General features: G+C 31.5%; 1 protein-coding gene across 2 annotated transcripts in view; it reads right to left on the bottom strand.

Annotated features, from left to right (window-relative positions):
- The window catches only part of tow (target of wingless repressor), a 68317-nt gene that overhangs the window by 5428 nt on the left and 37379 nt on the right, over positions 1-25510 (bottom strand). The window contains exon 2 of one of the 2 annotated variants that reach the window (XM_090119373.1): positions 20626-20844. The exons of the other annotated variant lie outside the window; for it this stretch is intronic. Within the exon in view, the coding sequence (XP_089975499.1) occupies positions 20626-20707 (82 nt within the window). The 5' untranslated portion in view covers positions 20708-20844. The remainder of the gene's footprint in view (positions 1-20625; positions 20845-25510) is intronic. 2 annotated transcript variants of the gene reach the window in all.

The following is a 25510-nucleotide window of genomic DNA, read 5'->3' as shown; positions in this document are numbered from 1 at the left end:
ATTGCATATTTATAACTAGCTTTTCGTATGGCTTTGTTCGAGCATTAATTTCTAAGTCTATTTCAGTATCTTTCGACTTGTGTTTATCTAAAAAAGGACATAGTCTTCAAAATGGGATGAGATATTGTTAAAGGTCGCAAGAAAGGCATATTATCAAAAGGACAAGTAACGAGAAAAAAATCTTATATATTTTTATAAAGCATTTTTTATATTTTTTATGTAATAGTCGGCAAAAGAGCAGATAGGACCTGATGGTAAGCTCTATACCACCGCCCATGAGCATTTGCAGAGGCGTAAGGCGAATTGGCAACTTTAAAAAGTGTCGCATAAATCCCTACGGGGATATCGGTATCTTGTTATAATATGTGGAAAATAATTAATGAATGAAAACACCTACAATTTTTATTAAAGCACAGGATTATTTACAAAACATTTTTTTGCTACATTCAACAAGGAAACTAAAGTATAACTAATTTATAAATATGTAAAAGGCTAAAATTAACACATACATGTCAAAGTGTAACTTCCCTTTATACAGTAAACAGATTATAGCCAGCTTCGCAACTTCCAGAGTTGTGAAACTAAATATGTTCAGTTAAGCTGATCTGTCAGCTCAAATAACAAACAACGTATGAAAATGTAGTAAAAATTATTAAATATTCTATGAGTGTTTATCAGTTAGTGAAATAAATATTAAAAAATGTTATTTTATATTTCAAATAGACCTTATCACATAAACTAAGCATTAAATAAAAAAGTCTGAAAAAGCTTTAGACCTATTTTTAGACTTTTAAATACCTTCTTACTTATAAAATTTCATAAAAATCAGTTATCCCATTTCCGTGGAGTACAATTAACATTACAAGAAAGTGAAACACACATTAACAGAAATACATCGAAACGGATCAATTATCCCGGGGCGAAAACCTCTGTGGCTAGATCTATAATATAAGACGTCTTACATCCAACATACAATAAATACGGCTAACAAATAGGAACTGTGGAGTCCCGACACCTCAAGGTGCACTCCTAATGAGGCCCTTCAACTTCATAATGAACTTGTAGTTACAAACTTTTGTCATTTATAATTGAGTTGCGGAATCTATTCGAAATTGCTTTAATCTATGGCACAGAATACTGTTCACAGAAAGCAATAATATTGTAGTTAATGTCTGTGATTAAGTTCGTAGCTTTTTTACGTGTAAAATATTGGCGCGCTTTTCGTTATAAATTGTGAAAACACACAATGATAATGTGATTATTATTACTTTCTGTTAAATGAAGCGTTAAATTCGTTCATTTGGGTTAAAATCAACAGAATATTGGCAATATTGCTGTTGCGTCAAATCAAATAAAATATTTTTATTTTGCTCTATATGGTTAGTTAGTTTGTCTTTACTAAAATAATATTACTTCAAAGCTGAGATCTATGAGATCTAGTAGCTTACTACTAGATCAAATGTTATTGTTCTCCAATTCAAGTTATAGCTTTACATATGAAGCTAACTTGAATTGGAGAACAATTATCAAGTGTTAACTTGGACGTTCGACTTGAATGGTTCAGTTAAGTTAGGAACCGTAACGGACCGGTAACATAGAGTAACAAAGGAAAATGGGCTATGTAGATACGATGTTAGCCGATCAACTCGGATCCGTATGGTTTAACCGGGGTAAATATAATAAAATTGCCTATGTTATGATATAACAGGTACCTATAATGTTAATTTCTACTGATGAAGTAATTTCCAAAATTAACATGATTCTAAAAGAGCAACTATGGAGTTTCTTGCCGGTTCTTCTCAAAAGATACTGCTTTCTGAATCGGTGGTCAATGTTAAAAGAGCTTCTAGAAGAAGTCTAATTGAATAAATAAATGTTTGAGTTTGCCACTAAATTATTTGAAAATCTGCCCGTCTGTTATCTATTCATTTAAGGCTAAGCCGTAGTAAGTAGTTAATAGTCTGTGGCTTAGCTGACGAATCTATTTCAATACAATATGGCATGTGAATACCTGAATATTGTTACTATACAATCTAAATAGGCTAAATCCTAGAGGTGTAAAATGAGACTTTTCTTACAACAACATAAATAACGTCAAGTTATACAAGAAATACAAGAATAGAATTAAACAACTACATATTTTTAATCTATCTAAAAACGTTACATTCTTACATCCGAGGAAATACAAAAACATTAATATTTTAAATTTATTTGCATTCCACGGATGCAAGAATAAAGCTGCATTGTATCATCTTCTCAAAACATATTATTTGCTAAAATAATACCCATGATTCATCCGATGTGAATGAATCGCTGACACACTCATATCTGGGTTATGCTTGGAATACTTCATTTCAATTATCGAGAAAACATAACAAATATTGTAATATTGATTCTGGATAGTAATTTGAATATATGGAGCACTGGCCTATTAAAATCAATAGTTATGTAAGACTTGAAGTAAAACTTCTTAAGGCGCGTTGAAAGTAAAATTTCAAGTTCGCGGCAATTTCCGTCACATCATGGAGTAAGGCAACGATTTTGGCATATTTGAATCTTGCCAAAAAAGTTTCTTCTGACACGTGTGCTCGGCACACGAGCCCCTGTTTTTGACTGTACCTACTACCATTTTATATTTCACTAGCTTTACGCCCCCGCGGCTTCGCCCGCGCAGTCAAAGAAAAACCCGCATAGTTCCCGTGGGATTTCCGGGATAAAACCTATCCTATGTCCCGGGGTAAAAAGTAGCCTATGTCCTTTCTCGGGTATCAAAATATCTCCATACCAAATTTCATACAAATTGGTTCAGTAGTTTAGGCGTGATTGAGTAACAGACAGACAGACAGAGTTACTTTCGCATTTATAATATTAGTATGGATTGCTGAAGAAGGTGGGCCAAGTATGAAGGTTCTAATGTAAATATGATGTACATATTCATTTATAATTCTTTTGCTGTCAAGATAAATCTCCAAAAGAAAAATCGTACGTAAGCTGGCTAAATTAAGAGTGGCACTGTACCTACGTACATATTGAAAATCAAGTGTGTTAAATATAATGTTTTCATAATCTCTGTTGTTACTTGTGAAAATAAAAATACCTAAGAAGTATATAAGACCAGATATTCTTACCTTTGACTTAGGTAAAACTTTTTTTTTGTAGAAATTAAAGATTTTAAGGGATTTTAACGCGATATATTCTTTATATTATTAGTTACTAGCTTTCCGCCCGCGGCTTCGCCCGCTTTATCTAAAACATAATACATTATATACTAAAACCACAGTATTACCATCCTACAGTATGGCGACGAATGTACTTGTGCAGAGAAACGGAGGGGAACTGGCGGGGGGTCGGGCGACGCGGGCCGCTTAATGCAATCACGCTGAGTTTGCATTAACTATCGCGAAAGGACGACGCAGTCGTATTTTTTGTGTAATAATTTTATTATACATAGGTACTTACATATTCTATTATGACGCGCAAAAACTGTTCCGTTTACGGATGTAAATCTACATTGAAATCCCAGAAGGAAACAATATTTCAGAAAGATTGTATTAATTGTATCTGTTGAATTAAAATCAAAGCTATGTATATTATGTTGTCCTCATTATTTTCTAATCAGATTGTACATCCCAATGCGAATGCATTACTTAGTTAAATGGTATAATATACAATTAAGAACATCCAAAAATAAAGTGTCCACGTAAATAATATTTAGCAGTGCAATATCTGTAATTATATATTTATGAACAAATAATTACATCAGATTTAATAATCGCAATTATTTTGAATGTACATGTGAATAAATGATTTCATCATAATATTAATAATCAAAATTGTTTTATTTCCCATTTGTTGCAACCCTAGCGTATTTTCGTGTGGCAGCGTAAGTACCTACGCTGGCGGCGGCATCGCGCGACATCAAAGGCGATTCCTTACTGTAGGAAATAATATTGTAATACTGTGCTAAAACCTTCCTCTTGAATCACTCTATCTATTAAAAAAAACCGCATCAAAATCCGTTGCGTACTTTTAAAGATTTAAGCATACATAGGGACATAGGGACAGAGAAAGCGACTTTGTTTTATACTATGTACTTAGTGATAGTGATAGTGATGTCGACGTTTCGCACACTTTGCAGTGAGCGTGGTCGGCGAGACGTGATTTTCTACAACTTAATTATAATATGTATAAATCGAATAAACTTCACAAAAAAAACAATCAGCAAAAAGCCCCAGTAACTAAACGTAACATGGAATCACAAAGCTCTGTCTAAAATTAATGTTGGATATTTTACGAGTCACGGGCAGTCGTAAACTTTCAATGACATCTTATCATGCCATTAACTGCCTATCACATAGGCCATAAACAAGGTGATTTGTGAAGTTATCGCACCATGAAACCTAGGCACCTTTCTTATTAATAATAATTTTCTTAATATCCAGTTCGTAGGAACTAATTTATCTAATGCGTACCATGATGTCTTGAAGCAGTATTCTAGTGTGGAAAAATGACAGAGCTATATGGAGTGTGGGAAAGAGACGGTATTAACTCCAGTTTTAACTCCAGTTAATACTGCTATAAGACCTCATGGTAAACCCCCTGGTCACACTCACTCGCACGAATACACAAATGTAAGAAGTCAGTTGCGAATGTTTTATTCATACATGATGGAGTGAACCAAAAGGAATAGTTCAGAAAAAAGCGCTCAATCATCTACACTAATATATATATATATACAAAATATCTGCCAACTGTTTAATATATATATGGCTGATAGTCTCTTAAAGTATTTAGTTTTAACACATAATAAATAAAAGGACATTCTAGTACGACAAAGTTGACACCCACACAAGCGTGTTAAAGTTGCTTGTTGTAAATATAACAGAGTGGAAAGTACTATAAATAATAATTAGAATAAAAATCTAAAATATTTCTTAATATGTACGTGTACATATTATCTACTAGCTTCCGCCCACGACTTTGTACGTGCATCCCCGTTTTTCCCCGTTCCCGCAAGAATTTCGGGAAATCTTTTCTTAGCGGATGCCTACGTCCTAACATCTACCTGCATGCCAAATTTCAGCCCGATACGTCCAGTGGTTTGGGCTGTGCGTTGATAGATCACTATATCAGTCACCTTTGAGTTTTATATATATAGGTAGATTATTATGCCATTGAAATATGAAGGTGCTTTTCAGTTCAAAAACAGAAAATTGCGTCAATCAAATTATGAAGTATCATTTGTACACGCTTTGATGATAAAATATATTAATATATGTATCAAACAACATTGCAGCTTAAAAGATAAAATGTTTCGATGCACACAGTAAATATTAATTTATTAGTTTTTCCCAATAAAAAAACGTCATTTTCATCGAGAAAATGCACAATTGTTTTTCTAGTAAATAGATTTTTAATATTGTTTAGTTTTGTTTTTGTTTTTTCATAGAAATACGGCAAATGTACACGTGGGAAATATCAACAAGAGATTTTCAGGAATTCCATATATTTTGTAATTTACAGTTATTTTTCCTGGATATTGTAGCGTTTCAATAATATAGAATTATTTAGTTTCATGTGAATTTTATTGTCATGAAATGAAATTATTTATTAGATAGTTTTAAAACTTTGTTCTGTTTATTTTATTTGTCAGTATATAATGTAAGAAAATATAACTTTTGGAAGCTGTGAAACTAGATAATATTATATGTTAGATATATAAATATCTCAAATGACACCTGAAATTGTCGAAATTTATCCAAAATTTCATTAATTTTCGTCTGAAACGAATTGAATTTCTACTCAAATTAAAGTAAACCTTTCATTACTTATCTAAAAACAGTCTAAATTTCTAATATAAATAATTGCCATAAACTTAAGCTTTTACTTAATGAGAAAACAGATGTCTCTAAATAATTAAAATAAACTTTCAGAATCGAATAACCTCGATTTTATTTCGAAAAGTTATTTTAAGACCGACCCAATTAAATTTAAAAATGAGAGGCTATGCAATGAATAAAAAATGACTTGGTATTGGAGGGACTGTTAAAATGGCTTTTGGAAACGTCTGCTGCAGAGAGGCGGGAACCAACAAATATTTGTTTTATTTTATCTGGACATAACAGTACAAAGTGTATATTTAGCTTATTTTAATATATTTTTAATTTGTTTGCTTTGTATTTATATTTTTGTTTTATTAATTATTGCAGTTTAATAAAAAAAAATTACACTATTTTTCAGTGATCAAATCCTATCCTACTTAATATTATAAATGTGAAAGTTTGTGAGGATGGATGTATGGATGCGGGTGAAGCTGCGTACGGAAATCTAGTAGGTATTATTATAAGAGTTTATAAGTTGAATTTTTTTTCAATTAATTTTTTCATGCGTGTTTTATTGTTAAGACTTAAGGGGACTAGAAGACCCAAACGCGAGTTTTATAATGCTTTAAAGTACCTATATGATTAACTACAGTAAAAAATCTCAGACAAACATATGATATTCTTCAGGAGATATACTAGCTAGATAGTGTGTTGAAAACACAATACAACTTATTTTACTCGATAGAGCTCTTGTAGTCCTATTAATAACATAGACTGAAATATTGTAACAGAGATGCATTTATTAGTTACTTTACGCATCAATATGAAATATTTACAAAAATACTTACAATAAATGTGTTTAAAATTATACTGTCTTTCATTTATTAAGCCATGTTGGAATAAATAATTTATTTTACCACAGGTAATTAGATAACACACTAAGATAATTACTGACTGTATTCTAACATGACGTAATCAGGAGTAAAGCTCCTAATATCTCATAATCCTACCAGATTTGGTGTATTATTTAATGAGTCCACGGCGCGGATAATAAATTTATTTATTTATTTACTCTTTATTGTACAAGAGTCTTATAAAATAAAAGTACAACAAAACCATTCAAAATGTACAAATGGCGGCCTTAGGGCTCAAAGCCATCTCTGCCAGGCAACCTTCATATAACCTTCCAACATAATTATATTCACCAACCTTAAATTTAATGCATGCAGTCTTAGTAATAATTATTTATTATTAAAACAAAAGTATAAATTTTTTTCACCATTACAAAACCTGAGGGCTAAAGCAATTGGTACGTTTACTTTTTAATAATTTTAACCCGTTCTTTCATTTTGAACGCGTATTTATAGTTAAACACAAAATAAATATTTATATAATCTTGATGAATAAAATAAATCATGTAACTAGTATCAAAAACGACAATAAATTTTATATTTATAGTTATTTATAAAATATTTATTAATTTTATATTTATATAGTTTTGATCGAAAACCCTTTTTATAAACAAATCTTCCATATCAATGTAAGTATTCAAAAAAACCTAATGACAATTATTATAGCTTTTGGTCTATAAGAGAGGTCAATGACCCTCAATAAGAATTGATAGGAATAAAGGGCTCAATAAGAGAATGAAGACATTTCCATGATAAACCTTATATTAGTATAATAAAGGATATGCTGAGATTATTGGGGCCGAAATCAAACGCCTTTTGTACGACTACCCTAATCGTATTACTGGAATAGTTTAGGAGCTGCTTCATAAAATTATAGCTAAATGTCGATACATTTTATAAGTATTAAGGCTTTTTTTGTTAAAATACTATTAATTACTTATCATTCATTGCAGTTTTTTTAAATACTAATATTAAAAAACTGGAGAGTTTGTTTGTTTGCTTTAACGCGCTATTGTCAGGAGGACCATTTATCGAGGAAGGCTATTGGCTGTATATCATCACGCTAAGGCCAATAGGAGCGGAGGAATGCGGGAGAAAACACGGGGTACAACTAGTGTTTAAATACATACTAGCGACCCGCCCCGGCTTCGCACGGGTGCAATGCTGATACTAAATACACTACAGAAAAACTGTGAACGTTGTATATATTAAAACATAGCGGCCCGCTTCGGCTTCGCACGGGTATAAAATAGATATAGCCGGGTGGCCGGCCGGTACCGCCGCAAACGCTACGTCCCGCAATTTTTAAATCTGTAATATCTTCGAAAATATTCACTTAAATCATATGGTGTAAAGGGCCATATAGATCTATATTAAATGAACAATGTATTCAAGGTATTTAATTGGTTAAGGATTAATGCTGTATTGGTTAAAATCGCATCGAAAATTAGCCATTATTTGTCGTAAAAAGTAAATGACAAAAAAAAGTTATTGTGGGTTAGCCATAAGAGATAGACATATACCATCGCGGACTTTTCTGTAGACCTTTTCAATGTGTATAATACTTAGTACATTATTTTGATAAAACTCGTAGGGTTCAGCCTGCGTTTTCAAAAAAATGTAATTTTTTACGACATCACATTAGAAACCTCAAAAATAACAGTACTTCTCCACTATTTAATGGATGTTATTATACATATAAACCTTCCTCTTGAATCACTCTATCTATTAAAAAAAACCGCATCAAAATCCGTTGCGTAGTTTCAAAGATTTAAGCGTACAAAGGGACATAGGGACATAGGGACAGGGAAAGCGACTTTGTTTTATACTATGTAGTGATGATAATTGCACTTTAATATAGATACTATTTATATCACTTTTATTTGCAGAGCTGCAAGTAAAATTAAACCACAATTTTCATGTACATTATAAGTCACATAAATATTTTACAAACATCTTATTTCGTGAAAGCCAGACGATACTCAAGGCATTATGCAAACGGTTTAAAATTATGAATATGTAACAGGTTTTTAAGAGCTTACGTCGCGTGGAAAATGTACGTTACTGCCGTTTTATAATTATTACCTGCATTTTTTAATTCATTGCCTAGGTCAAGATTTCATTGATCAGAAATATAGACAGATGTGTGAAATATTTTAAATATTGGATCAAAAAATAAAAAGAAAAATCATGGAAAATCTTAAAAGTATACGTAGACGATCACACAGTTAAAGTAGATGTATCTTAAAAATGCGTTTGTATCATCTAAAGAAAGCAATTATATAACATTATAATTCTATAAAAAAATAAGAAAATCTTCATTCTTTTTGTAAAAGAGTTTTTGGTATAAGAGAGAGAAAAAGAGTGGATTGTTACTCAAGAATTACTAAATCGACTTTCAATTTAAAATCTATGATTACCTTTACTGACTGTGCATGGACATATGCATATATAGCATGCATATGTTATCCTGGGTCAACCAAAGTGCAAACACTAAAAGAATATATATACAAAAAAGTATAACACTTGTGTCAATGCACTGTAATCATGCACATTGCCATGCAAGTAATGTAATATGTAAATTTGAATTTACATAACTTTGTTCTGTATTTATTTTCATAATAAAGTTATTTCTATAAGTTCATACTATCTTAAAAGGTGTTGTAGTAAGTATACCTTCTTATTTATTTAACCTATTAGTATATTATTATTAGTCTGTGCCTATACAAATAAATAACTAAAAAATGTACACACAACGAACAATTGCAACATTAACGCTCTATAAACACACACAAAATCACCTCACTAAAAATTTAATTGAATAATAATACGTAGTTTAAAATTTAAAAGCTCTTACGCTATAAAACTCAACCGTGACATTTGCGGGTTTCACAATCTTAAATTACCTCAATATTGAACACCTGGGTTTCGACTTTCGACAGACAAACATAAGAACTCTATACAAATATTGATCCAATTCATAGAGGTCACATGGAAATACACGAGACATTTAAGTAATGGATTATTACTGATTCGTCGTCAAAGATTAATATTTGAATTTCTGTACAATTCTATTAGTTTAATGAAAATTGAAGTTGTATGTTCAATAGGTACTACTTACATATAAGGTGATATAAGCTTGTAGAAATATATTTTGATATTTTGTTTTGCTTTATCTGTTTGTTAACTACGATTTTAACACGCTTTTAGAAGCTTTCATCACCTGTATGTTTGTATATAACAGACTCCTGAAGTCCTGACTCGATTTTGACACACAAAAAAAACGGACTTTGAACAGCAAGGATCGGAACATGATCGGAAACAATATAGGTAATCATTTCATGAGCTGTTTATCTTAGTAAAGCTTGATTTTCAGTTTTGCACGCCTCATAAGCGAAGCGTTGAGGTGGGTACTACTGTCACTTCGCGCAAAACATCTGATTTTTCAAACTTTAAATGTCTTTATGTATCATACATTGCACTTGTAAGATAATACATACACACACATATTAAGAAAAAACACTATTTTTAACGTTCATGATATTTTTGATGTCATTTTTGTTATTTAAACTAGTTAAAAAACAGTTTAAAAAAGTTCTGTCTTGGACGTCCGTGTGTCTGTATGTGCGGATCCTTTTTCTTGTTAACACGATAGCGACCGAAATACTTTACTAATCGAGTCTTTTTTTTTCTCTTACGCTTGAGTATGCTCAGGAATAGAACCCTTTCATTTTTCAGGGTCTGATTCGATGTGGTTTAATTGTTATTAAATAAACAAAAATAATAATTAATAAATATTTATTAAAAAAAATTATGAGGCGTGCACTTTTGGATTTTCCAAACTATTTTAAACTATATTTATTAGTGCACAGTTAAACTGAGTAGTTTTTGAGTTCAATCATAATATAACAAACAAACAGCCATAAGTTTACTCTTTATAATATTATTATTTTCTCCACACTATGTATGGATAAAAAAGCAAATTTTAATATCATTGTCATGTCGTTTAGGCCCTTATCTCAAGTGGGTCTATAATATTGTGTCATAAGATACATAAGGGACCGTCCATTGTGTGACGGGGTGTGAATTTGTTAGTAATCCGCATTTAGGTGTTTTTGAGACCCGGAATTTTGTTTTTTTTATCTTTTCACATATTGTTAAAAAATATTTATGTATAACATTAAATAACTTTAAACACTACGTTAGGTTAGAAAGTTAATATAGGTGATACTCATGAATAATTGTAGTTATTATAATTTTAGGTATAAGTTTGTCAAAATTTATATAAGTATTCTAGTGATTAGCTGAAATGAGCTGATATTAAGCGCATACTTTAATAAAGATTACCATTTACTTACATAATAGGATAAGTGGAACTTTTGAAGTAAAGATTTTTCCGATCATACAAGATAATTATTGAAAATAACTAGGATTATTCTTCCGACCCAAATATCGACCAATAGAATTGCACCATTCGACCGTCGACGTCACGTGGTACAACCTACATGGTATTATACTGATAATTTTTTGAAAATTTTCTCTGGTCGTTGACGTCAAACTGACAGGTTCAATTCAATTGTGAAATTATTGGCCGACATTTGGGACGGAAAAATAATCTCCCGAATACCACACGAGCTTCAAAATTATCTGGCATTTCCCTCAAGGTTCCCTGCAAACAAATAAAGTCGTCAAGTTTTTCAGGAAAAATCACTCGCGCTTCGCGCTCGTGATTTTTTAACCTTGACTAAAAACTTGACTCCTTCATTTGTTTGCAACGAACCTATCGGAAAATACCCGATAATTTTGAAGCTCTTGTGGTGTTACAAGTGAATAAATCACGCACTTGTAATTCATAGATCGGGGTAATGAATAAATTAATGATTGCTGAACAGATGAAGGGAAATAGATTTATATAAATACAGATGGAATAAACATAATAAACCTATATTCAGTACGGATGTTATTCTGTGGAAGTTCTTAGAATATGATCTACATATTTATTTATAAATGTTTAACAAATAACTGTATTATTTTTGAAGTGAAATTTCTTTACGAGCGTTGAGAGTAAAATTTCTAGGTCGCACCGTCGCAATACCGTCACGACATGGGGTAAGGCGACGATATTGGTGTCTTTAATTCTTGCCAAAGGAGTTTCACTTCTGACACGTGTGATGGGCACACACGCTCTTTTTTCTTAGATTAAACAATATGTTAGATACCTATGTCATTTTTATAATATTACCTACATAGACTTGTTCTAAAAAGCTTACTCCCATTTTGCGAAGGAAATAATAGACGTTTTTACTATAAAGAATAGATATTTATTTTAAAGTCCAAGCACACGTGTCAGAAGTGAAATTTCTTTGCAAAACTCAAAGTTATAAAAATCGTCGCCTTGCTCCATGACGTGACAGTATAATATATGCGATTATTTCAAACTAGCTTTCCGCCCGCGGCTTCGCCCGCGTTTTCTAAGAAAAACCTGTCCCCGTAGGATTTCCGGGATAAAACCTATCCTATGTCCTTTCTCGGGTATCAAAATATCTCTATACCAAATTTCATGCAAATTGGTTCAGTAGTTAAGGCGTGATTGAGTAACAGACAGACAGACAGAGTTACTTTCGCATTTATAATATTAGTATGGATATAACCAAGCAGAAATGGAAAGTATATTTATACCGAAATATAACCGTTGTTTACCCAAAATGTTTGCAATTAGATACTTATATTCCCAGATAAGAGATGGTAAAGCAATGTCCGAGCGAGGGAATTTTTATTTTACAAGTGTCAGAGCGTTGTTTAATCATAATTTACCACAGAGCGTTGTTTTATCATAATTTAAGTACCACATATTTCAACAAAATAAAGGCCCAACGAGTACCCAGTCTGGGGCAATGTCTCCATTCGGGGCACATTTTCGACTACATATTCCATTCTTTGTGCGAATTGCGGCTTTGTAGTTTTATTGAGCTCAAGGGTCGGTTTAAACTACGCTTAATGTCTGTAGATGTGATGCTTTTAGTTATATTGTAAAGTATGTGGATTGGTCAGTTTTATGAACAACTAGTCGCTTAGAACCAGGGGTTACCCGAAATACAAAAAAAATAATTAATGTATAGCACTTGACTTGAGTAGTTAGAATTGGTTCATAGCGAAAGATTTTTCTGGTCTGATCATTACAGAACGTTTTTTCGATTACTAACTAGATTATTACATTACTGGTGAAGAAAAACCAAATACTTCATTAGCTGTGTGTAGTAATGTAATGTTAACATTCCAAATGCTTCTCTTACTTTTGGCTCTTAAATAATTAGGTAGGTATCACATATTTCAAAAATCTTTTAAATATTTCATAAATTTTCACCACATAGGTAGGTATACGTGAAAAGAAAACATATTTAACAAGACCTTCATCCCACCTAATTAGACATTATAATCTTATTAAAGTTTGTAGGCAGGAAGCTGTCCCTTGAGATTGAGGCCTAATTAACCACGTCTTATAAACACAACTTAGTTATCTTTATTTACTAACGAGAGAGACGATGTCGTGTACGGTGTATACAGACGTGACGTGTAGACTGTAGTGTGTATATGTGTGTAGTTCTAATAGACTTATGTACTACATATAATAATATGGTATTGTTCAGGACTTTAAGTAATATTACAATTTAGTGAGTCTGTTTATAACATTTAAAATTACTACAAATATTTATTAGAAATAATTAAAAACGATTTGAATGCATTAAAAACTTCCGTCATTTTGGATTTATATTTTTATGTTATTTTTAAAGTTCTTATTATCTTGTTTATAAATAGAAAAAATGGGGGATTTATTATCTAGTACTTAGATACATTTTCGTTTGTTCTGCAAATATCAGTACAACATTAGACTCGTAAAAACTACGAGCATCTGCTTACTGTGTGTTAATTATAGATTTGTTTGGCGTAAATTATTTTATTGCCGAATTTTCTTAAATTTTATCTGTTTAGGCGCCATCTTGACATCATTTAAAAATTCAATCTGTAGTCTACGCTAAAATATTAATTTCAAAGTCTGTTTGCTATGCTTTCATGGCTAAACCACAGCACTGATTTTGATGAAATTTTAAAGAGATATAGTTGAAACCCAGGGTCAAAAAAGTGGAAGAGTAGTGACAGTTATAGGCTGGTCAAAGGATTTAACAAATCTGTAGGCTTCAAACTCATTTCAGATTTATTTAGTGGTTAAATTAAGCATAATTTCTAATGAGAAAAAGTTATATCTCGAGTTCTACGATGGGTCTTCCCACTTTCGAATCGTATTTTTTTTATCAAACCTTAGGTATAAGTAGAAATGAGAATTAACAATGTAATCATGTAATCTTAAGTATTTACATGAATAATGATAGAAAAAATATTTGAAAACCAGAAACACATTTAAACCGACCTTAAAACATCTCAAATGAAAACTCAATGGAAAATTTTAATGGTCCTAATAATATTTTTGTAACGGTAACAACATTTTTTCAGCTTGAACTCATTTAATTGGCATTTTATGACAATGTTAATGTACCATTAACGATTTTACGGCTAATTCTCTTTGGAATCATAAATTTTTCACTTTTTGTTCTCTTGCCCCGCTTAATTATTACCGTCTGAAGTTTAGTGAAGTAAACAATCAAATAGATTTTTAATGACTAGAAGAAAATGATTCTAATAAACAATACGCAATTATTAAATAAGAACATAATATGGGTTACAACTTACAAGGTAACTACATCTATTTTGTTAAATTGTACGATTTGACTTAGATTTTAAACTTGCTATTCATAATAAGTCTACCAAGGTGTACTTAAAGACAAATAAAATAGTCCTACTTATAATATTACAAATGCGAAAATTTGAGAGGATGTGTATGTGTGTGTTTGTTACTCTTTCACGCAAATTATACTGAACCGATTACAATGATAAAAATAAAAATTTAGCACACATATAGAGGGTAACTTGGATTAACACATAGGATAGGTTTTATCTCGGAAAAGGGAACGGGAACTATGCGGCTTTTCTTTGAAAATGCGGGCGAAGCCGCGGGCGGAAAGCTAGTAGGTATATAAATTAAAAAGGTATATTTTACTAAAGAATATAAAACAATCACTCCTTCTTCCCATCCTCGACTACGCTGATGTCAGTTTCTGTGACCTAACTGGAATCCAGCTTGACAAGCTTGAGCGATTTCAGAACTTGTGCATCCGTTTTATCTTTGGATTGCGCAAGTTTGACCACGTCTCCGCTTATCGTCACAGGCTGAAATGGCTGCCTATCAGATATCGCCGGGATGCTCATGTGCTGCATCTATTGTTTGGAATTTTATTCGATCCCAGAACCCCGCCCTATTTAAAAAATAATTTTGAATACGCTCGTAATCATGGGTTGAATTTGAGATCGAACGATACTTGCCTCCTTAATGTACCTATACATAAAACAAAATTTGTTAACACCTCATTCACTGTCAAAGCTATTAGACTATGGAATCAATTACCAATAGCCATACGCAAAGCTAGATCCATTGATGTTTTCAAAAACATGCTCTTTGATTACCACATGTCCTTAATTAAGTGATGACTTTATATATTCTTTCTCTTATCTGTATTTATTTATTTTATTATATATATTATTTTCCTTATTGTTGTAAATTATGTATTATTTATATTCCTACTTTCTTAGTATTACTATATTATTATTATATATATTGCTTTGGTATGCACCACCTACTTTTATTCTTTCTTTGTTACTGTTTTCCTTGGTTGGGTTACCTGGAAGAGATGGCTCTGTAGCCATAAGGTCGCCTATTGTGCAATTTGATGTATATTTTACTTAATGTTATTTCATTATTTTGGTGTGTACAATAAAGCTTTCATTCATTCATTCATTCATTCATAAAACTCAAACTCAAACATTCATTTATTCAATTAGACTACTATTTATTAGCACTTTCGAATCGTCATTACATAAGTATTTTAAAACAACCTCTTTTACCGGCAAAACCAGGGCCTCAGCTAGTATTCAACTGTATAAAAGCTTTCAAACAATGCTCCATGGAACCTATCCACGTTATTGCTAAATAACTAAGCTCAGAAGTATGCAGGATATTGGAAGTTAGTTCACTTAGGTATTCTAGTCAATGCCTGATACTATATGTTTTAATACTTATCCGTATTATATTAAACTAGTAATTCACTCCGGCTTCGCCTGTAGTACACATATAATACTATGGTACTAGTATCACGTACATATTCACCGGTAAAAGAAATTTTGTAAGTGGTTCAGTAGTTCCTGAGAGAAGCGTGTTGAAACAAACTCTTCAGGTCATATTATAAGTAAAATTGTTTGTCAGTCTGTGAAAATGTTTGATCTCCTGAAAATTTTGTGATTTTCAATTATAATTTTGAAATGTTTAAGTGTCTGTCTCCTACGCACAAAGGATTAAGTACTTTGTTAGTTATGTCGCAAAAACAACTCTCCAGTAAGAAATGGGGATTGAAATTTACTTTAGGAAACAGTTATATAGGAAATAACAAATTATTAAGAAGTTGAATTTAAATGTTTTACAAATACAAATAATAAATACTCAATAATCTCGAATTACTAAAAATATAGAGTATGGTTAAGATAAGAGCCACTAAGATTTGTATTGTAACTGGCTCAACTTCTTCTAGGTTACCGGGGCGAACATTGAGACTTTTTGTTGTTTGTATTCTTTAAAATAACTTTTCTTTGTTGTTATAGAATTCTTTCTTCAGTCTAGAAATTACAGTTATAATGGGGAATGAAATTTTTACATAGTTATGTTTGTATTTTGAAATTCTTTTACGCAGTAAAAAGAATATATTTCAGTATTATTTTTAAGTATTATCCTGTTTCAACATCTTTGTTTAGCAACTTGTTATATTTTACAGTTGTTAATTGTTTTTTGTTTAGTAAATTAAATGGGTTACAGTTGTAATCCAATAAAAAATCTAATATTGACAACGAATGTACTTATCTGTACAAAACACAATATCTATATTTACTAATATTATAAAGCTGAAGAGTTTGTTTGTTTGTTTGTATGTTTGAACGCGCTAATCTCGGGAACCACTGGTCCGATTTGAAAAATTCTTTCAGTGTTAGATAGCTCATTTATCGAGGAAGGCTATAGGCTATATAACATCACACTACGACCAACAGGAGAGGAGCCACGGGGGTGAAACCGCGCGGAGCAGCTAGTGTAGTATAAAAATGTACAAATAGACCTAGAAAACCTAAAATAACCTATATCTCTGACACATTTATAGGAAATCCTCCTTTTATGTGAGCCGTAAAACCTTTGATAATTTATGGTAAAAATTAATGAGGTCATAAATTAGTAATTCGGCATGCTTTTACGAGATTTCGTCTAATGCTTGTTTTTTGCTCAATGTAACTTCTTACTAAAAACGTGAATTATGTTCGAAAAAATGTAATGCGACATTGCGAACAGCGTATGCGGTATTACCTTAGTATTACGATATATTTTATATGTATTTTAATGATAAAAATGAAATAAGAATATAAATTAACAACAATTCTAGCAATAATCACTAGGCCTTTTATTTATTTGTATAATACATTTCACCCTACAAAATCTAGGTCACAATCCAGTTATCTCTTATATATAAAATTCTCGTGTCACAATGTTAGTCTGCATACTCCTCCGAAACGGGTGGACCGATTCTCATGAAATTTTCTGTGCATATCGGGTAAGTCTGAGAATCGGCCAACATCTATTTTTCATATGTACCACGGGCGAAGCCGGGGCGGACCGCTAGTAATCTTATAAATATTAAATTATTTCCTCGAAATTTTAAGAAAACCTTTACATGTTTGAAACGCATGAATCTTTCGACTAAATGAAAATCCGCCTTTCGTCTTACAAATTGTAGTTTTTGAAGTCTTAATAACATTCAATAGGGCGGAAACAAAGTAAAAAGGGCCCGGGTTTCATACAAATGGTAATATTGTGAACAAAATTGAGCGTATTCTATATTATGGTGGCTCCTTTGCTGGTTTAATTTTGAATTATTTGTAGTATTTCATTCATTTATAGGTATGGATATACTAGCTGTGCCGCGGGGTTTCACCCGCATTGCTACGCTCCTGTTGGTCTTAGTGTGATGATATATAGCTTATAGCCTTGGTCGATAAATGGGCTATCTAACACCGAAATAATTTTTCAAATCGGACCTGTAAGTTCCTGAGATTAGCGCGTTCAAACAAACAAACTCTTCAGCTTTATATTAAGTATAGATTAGTATAGATTATAATATGTACAATGGATTCTACTAATGAAACAAAGGTACATTATCGGATTTTTTTAATTGTTAAAACGTCAATTACATTAATTATCATTGAGAAAAACTCAATATTTATTTGGATATAAGTGATATTATTGTTTTTGATCAAAAGCAAGTTGGAATGACACTAATAAGCTGCAGACTGAGCTTCGTAATTAGGTCCCATGTGACAGAATAACTTGGTTCAATAAGTAAAAATAATTATTTACTGTACTTTTATGTAATAAATAAAACTGTTATTTACAAAACAACATAATATTACTTTTCTCGTCATAATTTGCTGGATCATAAGAAGTTTATTTTTTCTTAAAGAAAACTGATCAACGAAAGATATGCCAAATACTCTAATCCCTTTTTTAAGTGTACATATTAATCATAAAATAATTAATATTACCCAAAACATTGAAAAAAAACACCTTCTAGTGCCTTAATAGCCATATATAGTAATAATGTCCAAAAATACCCTCACTAACGAAATTAAGGTTTTTATAACCTGTAATAACTTTTAGTTAGAACGCCGGAGGTAAAGAGGATTCCTCTGCGATCCCTCATGAATATTTTAACGCACGTTTGGTGTGACGTCTATACCTTCTATAGTCTATATTCTATACTCTATGTAGTGTTGGAGCCATGAAGTATGTTAATAAGTCTATGGTAGAGACAGATAAAAAAAGTTTAAAGAAAAAAATGTTAGATCCATTAATACATTTATAATTATTTAAATAACGAGCAAATCTATAAAATAAAAATGAACCTCGAAATATGTTGCTAAGCGTAAAACTCGAGAACGGCTCGATCAATTTGGATTATTTTTTAATGCTATTGTTAAGGCAGAGGCAATGAAGAGAAAACACATCAAAGGGGTAATAGGAAGATTCTCACACCTATCGGATATGCACATAAATTTCATGAGAATGGGTATAAAATTTCATGAGAGTCTGTCAAGCCGACCCGAGAATTTTACGTAATATGTACATATTGAAAAATTCTTTCAAAAATCGCACGTTTCATAACCAAGCAGGTTATATAATAAAAATCCACCAAACAGGTACTTTCACACGGTTATCAACGAGTACATGTGTTATCACAATACGTGACTTATAAAATAAACTACTATCTTAAAATCTACAAGGGTTTACCTCACTTTGAAAGGTACTTGTGATCCCGGTCGCGCTTCGCTTTGCTTTTTCATAACATTTATAAGGAAAGTAGTAAAGTTGTTTGAATATATGAAAATATTTTAGTAGGGCAACTTTTTCTGTCCTCTATGCCTCGGCTTATATTCACAATACAATTTTGTTATTTCCCACAACAAAGACGGCTTTGTTTAAAGAAAATAAAACCCTCCTTGGAAAATCTTTTTATTCTCGCTTCTGTTTTATTAATTCAAGAACAGTAGTGCAGTTTCAATGGGAGAAAGAGAAAATATCGGAGTTATTTATTAAAATTTAAATAGGTATGTTATATTAAATTTTTTCCTCTTTGAGTATAAGCTGCAGTCCGGAAATTTATTCGCGTATATGGATGAAAAGTAGATCAAAAGCTTAAAACTTGTTAAATTTAGACCAAATCAGTCTTGTTGAACTAATTTAGTTTTTGCATGATGGATTCCTCATTACCTAACTAATGTATAAATATTTTAAGACCTTCGTAGTTTATTAAAATTTTAACTAAACATACCTATTATAAAAAATAATGACATATTAAGTAGGTACCTAATAAATAATAATAATATTATTGGCATGGCGTGTTAACACAAAATGGCGGAAGCTGAGCGACAGTTGTGAGTTACGTAGTATTTGTATTCTCTTTGGTTGTGATTTTAGACGTGTAAAATGTATTTTTTAGTAAATTCCAAACACCCAAAATGTCAATTACTAAACTTATAAATATATCACTACAAAACCATGCGAAAAACGATAAAAAAATATAACGATTTATATTCAGTTTGGAAATATAGCGCCTCTATTGATTTATACACCGTAGGTACTTAAAGAAGTTCCTTATTATCTAAAAAAAGGTACAAAATATATACGTAGGCTTCATTAAAAATATCGACTTACATTTTCAAGTTTATAAAGTAAGTGCCTATCGATACATAATTAAAACCTATTGCTTTATTATTTCAACCATTGTCATTATATTACTATTTGACAGTTAAATTGGGCATTAAGCTGCAGATTAAAAAGGCGGGAAATCTATAATGGAGATTCGCGTCACAGACTATATCAGTGTGTCGCCAATCACGCCATAATGTAGGCATCATAAATGAGTAGGGTCTCATCTCGACTGTATAATTTGTTATTATTGAAATGTTAAATGATGTGTTATTTTATTGAAATCAGTGTTTGATTAGTAACTATTTATTTTAAAAGTGAGTAAAATAAATTATTAGTGTTTTTTATAGCTTATATAAACAAGCATAAAGTTAAGTGCCAAAATTGTTAATTTGTAAAAAGTAAACAAAAGTGCAATAAGATTTTGCATAGTAAAATGTTAGAATTGTTATTTAATTAAATCGAATTGAAACGTCTATCTCACCTGATTTTTTGGCACTATTTCCTTTCCCACCGTTTTTGTTCCGCCTCGGGTACAAATTTATTTTACTCTGGCCACACCCCATCACCGCGATTATTCATCCATCACTACACAATATCACCCTTTATAACTTAGCATTATTTGCAATGTGACTTCAGTTTAAATTTGTTCGTTGCACGTTTAAGTGTCCCATTGCTCCGATCGTTTGCCATGATTTATTTTCTGAAAAAAAAAAGAACGATGTATCAAGTTACGGCTCGACACTGGCAACACTCGTTACCATAACCAAGAAAGAAAAAGTTACGGCTGTCAAATTTTCCCGCCAACCAAGAAAAACGTTCTGAATATAAAATGTGAGACTAACGACATTGTCGAGAACATAATGCTTTGGATGAATGGAAATTGGGGTATTAAAATGAATACGTTTAATATAAGATGTGGTATATTTTATTCATAGGACATATAAATGTTTCAGAAATACTTTCTTGTAGGCATTGTAAGCTTTTTTATCGTTCAACAATTGAACATTCATTTTTCATTGTAGTGAAAAATATTTAAGTTATAGGCTATGATTATGAGGCGAAGCATCGTTAACGAAACAAAAGGTCGACAATTACTGTTTACATAATTTATCTAAATTGCAATTAAGGTAGGCCCTGTAGATAAAAATTTTCGTGTTGACCTAGTTTCAAAAACGAAATTTAAATTAAAATACACATTTTTATTTTTTACATTAGAAAATTTAGAGGTAGGTAATTTTTTAATGTCTGAAAAATTTCATCGAAAACCTTTAAGCCGTTTTTGATTGAATTTTATAATAATAAAATTCTCTTAAAAGCTCCGAGCTGTCTTTATCTAATTCTTAAAGATAAATTTTTACATTTATATTACAAAATATATCTAATTACTACTAAAATTCTGTGTATCCAGAGTTATTTATAAGTTTACAAAGAATCCCAGTTTCCTTGGAAATCTGTTAAACAACGTATTTAAAACAATGTATCGTAAAACTGTTTGATGCTGACTGAAAGCAGACGAACCATTCCGGTCATTCTTGTAGTATAAATAACTATAATCTTTATAATATTATCTATGCTTGCGCTATGTTAATTCAACCTAAAGATAATATAATTCTATAATTCGACCTATTTCAAATGTCACTTGCGTTCCATTGCACGCATCACGAATGAAACAAACATACATGTGACAAAATCTGCATAGTGATACAGAAAAAACTTTTTATGATATGATAATTATGTATGATATAGAGATGCTAATTTATATACTTACCTGCGGATACTAAATAGTATCCGTAGGTAAGTAAATAACACGTTGAGTTACATGTGAATAAATTGTACATTTTATACGCTTTTTATTAGCTTCACTTGTATGTTTGTTTGTTTGTAACCGACTTCTTTGGGCGCGATTTTGACCCACTTTAAACGGCCAGATTTCGTTCAAACTTTGTAGATTTATTGAGGACCGATGACAATACACTAATTTGATAAAATTTTCTATTTTTTAGTTCGGTTTTCTATAAAAAGCGTGTTTTTTAGTTTTTTTTTAACTATTATTATTTAACGTATACTTTTTGATAGGCAGTGTTTGTATCACACAGACGTGTGGATACTGTTTAATTGTTTAGTACAGTTTTTGTTTCTAGAATAACTAAAACTCTTTTTAGAGGTAGGTATTCAGCTCACATTGGAATTTTCCAAGACCTCTGGTTAGGATCCATCATTTTAGGTATACGTTTAGAAAATTAAACTAGAAAAATAAGAACGTAAGTTTTATGAACTACATATTAAAATTTTGCACAGTTGGAATTTGAATTTTCTTTGTTTTAATTTGGAAAATGTATATATTTTTTTCTGTAAAGTAACTAGCGCCAGTAGCTACTAGCTAGCGCACAAAGCATTGATACTGCGTCAACTAAACCGCTAAGGGCTCTTCACACGTGAACGCACAAGTGTCCTTGTAGATGCTTAGAGATTATAGGGTGACTACAATTGTTGTGTTCCAGCTGACTAGCATAAATGATGGCTTATGTACGTGGTGTGTAGTTATTGTGGAGAGGGAGGATTTTGGACGTGACAACGTCTTAAATTAGGTTGCGACTGGGAGTCACTTATGAAAAAGTGTAACGCTCGGTAACGTTACGATGAGTCACCGAACGAGAGAGAGGCCCGCCGAATGCCTTGCGTCTCTCTCCCACTCAACTATGATCGAGAAAAAGACGTTGTCACGTAAAATCTTCGCCAGTAAAACCGACTTTACAGGCAACCATTTTTATTTTTACGTCAGTTTTTTTTACAAATAGGAAATTTAAACAAGACCAGTACGAAATTAAATGCATAAAAAGCATGCAACCGAAGCTGCGAGAGAAAGGTGTATATCAATCTTTTTTCAATTATTCTCCGTGATGACCCTCTAGAGTCTAGAAGAAAGTCCTTTTACCTTCATTGTTCCCACCACTTCAAATCGAAAAAAGTTTTATGTGAGAAAAAATTTTTCTTACTCTAATATATAAAAATGATGGTCACAAGTTTAGTCCTTAAAATCGAGAGAGAGCATTGTTCCAAGTGCTAGGTTCCGACGAATCGCAGCGCAGACAATTGTTTCATAGCGCATTGTCTGCGAGGGGGCTAATCATAGCTGCATAAAGTATTTATTGGCTTGCTTTAATATTTATAAGCGCTTTTGTTTCTTCTGTTCTTTGGAGGAGCGTTTAAACGTTTGGTAAAAATTTCTTGCTCCGTTCACATAGTATTTTGTTAATGAACTGTATTTCAAAGCTAATATTGTGGAATATATAAGTTCATTTTTTGACGAGATTATAATACTTATTATAACTTATCTAAACTTATATTATAATAAGACGAGACTATAACTTATCTAAACTTATATTATAAGGAGGAACGATATTTCTTTGCTTGTTAGCATTTAACTCAAAAGTTATTCAAGTGATTTTAGCTTCATCTTTACCGAGTGACAAAAACAATTTTATATCCTTTGTCAAACGATCGAATCCGGGGCTAGCAACTAGTTAACTAGTAATTGATAAACAAATTGCAGCCAGACAAAATAAATCTTTTATTATTAATAAGCTAAACCCTTCAGTCTGAAAATTAATCACAACTATCAGATTGAGTGCTCCCGATCTAATATATTTTTATCATTTTTAGGGTTCCGTAGCCAAAATGGCAAAAACGGAACCCTTATAGTTTCGTCATGTCCGTCTGTCCGTCTGTCCGTCTGTCCGTCTGTCACAGCCGATTTACTCGGAAACTATAAGTACTACAGTGATGAAATTTGATGGGAATATGTGTTGTATGAACCGCTACAAAAATATGACACTAAATAGTAAAAAAAAGAATTGGGGGTGGGGCCCCCCATACATGTAACTGAGGGATGAAATTTTTTTTTTCGATGTACATACCCGTGTGGGGTATCAATGGAAAGGTCTTTTAAAATGATATAAAGTTTTCTAAAAAACATTTTTCTTAAAGTGAACGGTTTTTGAGATATCAGCTCTCAAAGTCGTAAAAAGTATGTCCCCCCCCCTCTATTTTTATAACTACGGGGTATAAAATTCTAAAAAAAATAGAGGTGATGCATGCTAATTAACTCTTTCAACGATTTTTGGTTTGATCAAAGTATCTCTTATAGTTTTTGAGATAGGTTGATTTAACTGTAATTTATTATATTTGCTGCTACGGAACCCTTTGTGCGCGAGCCCGACTCGCACTTGGCCGGTTTTTATTTATCTGTGTCATCGATGGCTCATTACGGTTATTGACGTCAACCGTAAAATGATACCACTTTGCCAGAAAAAATAGTTTCTGATATCGCATAAATCATTCCCCGTCTATATTTACGACACACCGTGGAAATACTGTGTAAAATGATGGTAAAATTTATATTTTATCGAAGTAAGTAAAATAGGAGTAAGTAATAAGTAAATAGCGTTATAAATAACTAGCTGGTATCGTTTATAATATATTAGAAGTTTATATATCGTTCTATCGTTTGGTACTTGTGTGAGAGTCATGATCTATTCCGTATTTTTAAAGAGATCATTACTTAGCAAAGGCTTTGACTTGTAGAACTGATAATAACAAACATTAGTACCTATCTATATTATAACTATTATTCGTATGAATTATAATAACTTATAAATCGTGTAGATTTACAAAATACTGAACTGACTTGAGTAAGCTTCAACGCTATAAATAACCATCGATTATGAACACATACACAATCACCTACAAATATGGTTCTGTATTTTTCTAATTTTTCATACCTGCAACCATAATTTACTAACAAAGAAAATATGTGTATAAAACTAGTATATAAATAACTTGATATAAACATCTAAAGGGCTTCCAGGACTCTATCCTTCTGTAAACATCTGTATAAAGTGTTGGAGCAAAATCCTCTTACTGCAATTCCTAGGAAATAGGTAATGCACTTAATGTACTTAGTTAGCTAAGAATATAGCTTGCACTTCACTTAAAATGGCAAAAAGCTACTTAGTACTTTTTAATGTATTCCACTCAGACTTAATTTAAGTAATGCATTATTGATATTTGAACACAAAAATGTTTACAACAAATTATTTTGGCTTATGTTGATCTCATACGTTAAACATTGGCTTTTCAATAATTATTTATGTGTAGGTACTATGCGCAAAAACAACGACGACTTTCAACATAGCTTGTGTTTTGTAATATTAATTTGATCAAGCAAACTTTTAGGTTATCTCCACAAAACTAAACGAAACTTTTTATTGTTAGAAGAAAACAAATTATAATACAATCATAACATAAAACCAACCTAAAACTCATTTAACATCCATCCACGACATAATTAACTAACAAGAAATATT

This window comes from Colias eurytheme, chromosome 3, assembly GCF_061535395.1.
Source record: "Colias eurytheme isolate Ceu_HAF_F1 chromosome 3, ilColEury1 Martin Lab GWU primary, whole genome shotgun sequence".
Lineage (NCBI taxonomy): Eukaryota > Metazoa > Arthropoda > Insecta > Lepidoptera > Pieridae > Colias > Colias eurytheme.
The sequence above is the reverse complement of the archived record's forward strand: the minus strand, read 5'-3'. Positions and strand labels throughout refer to the sequence as shown.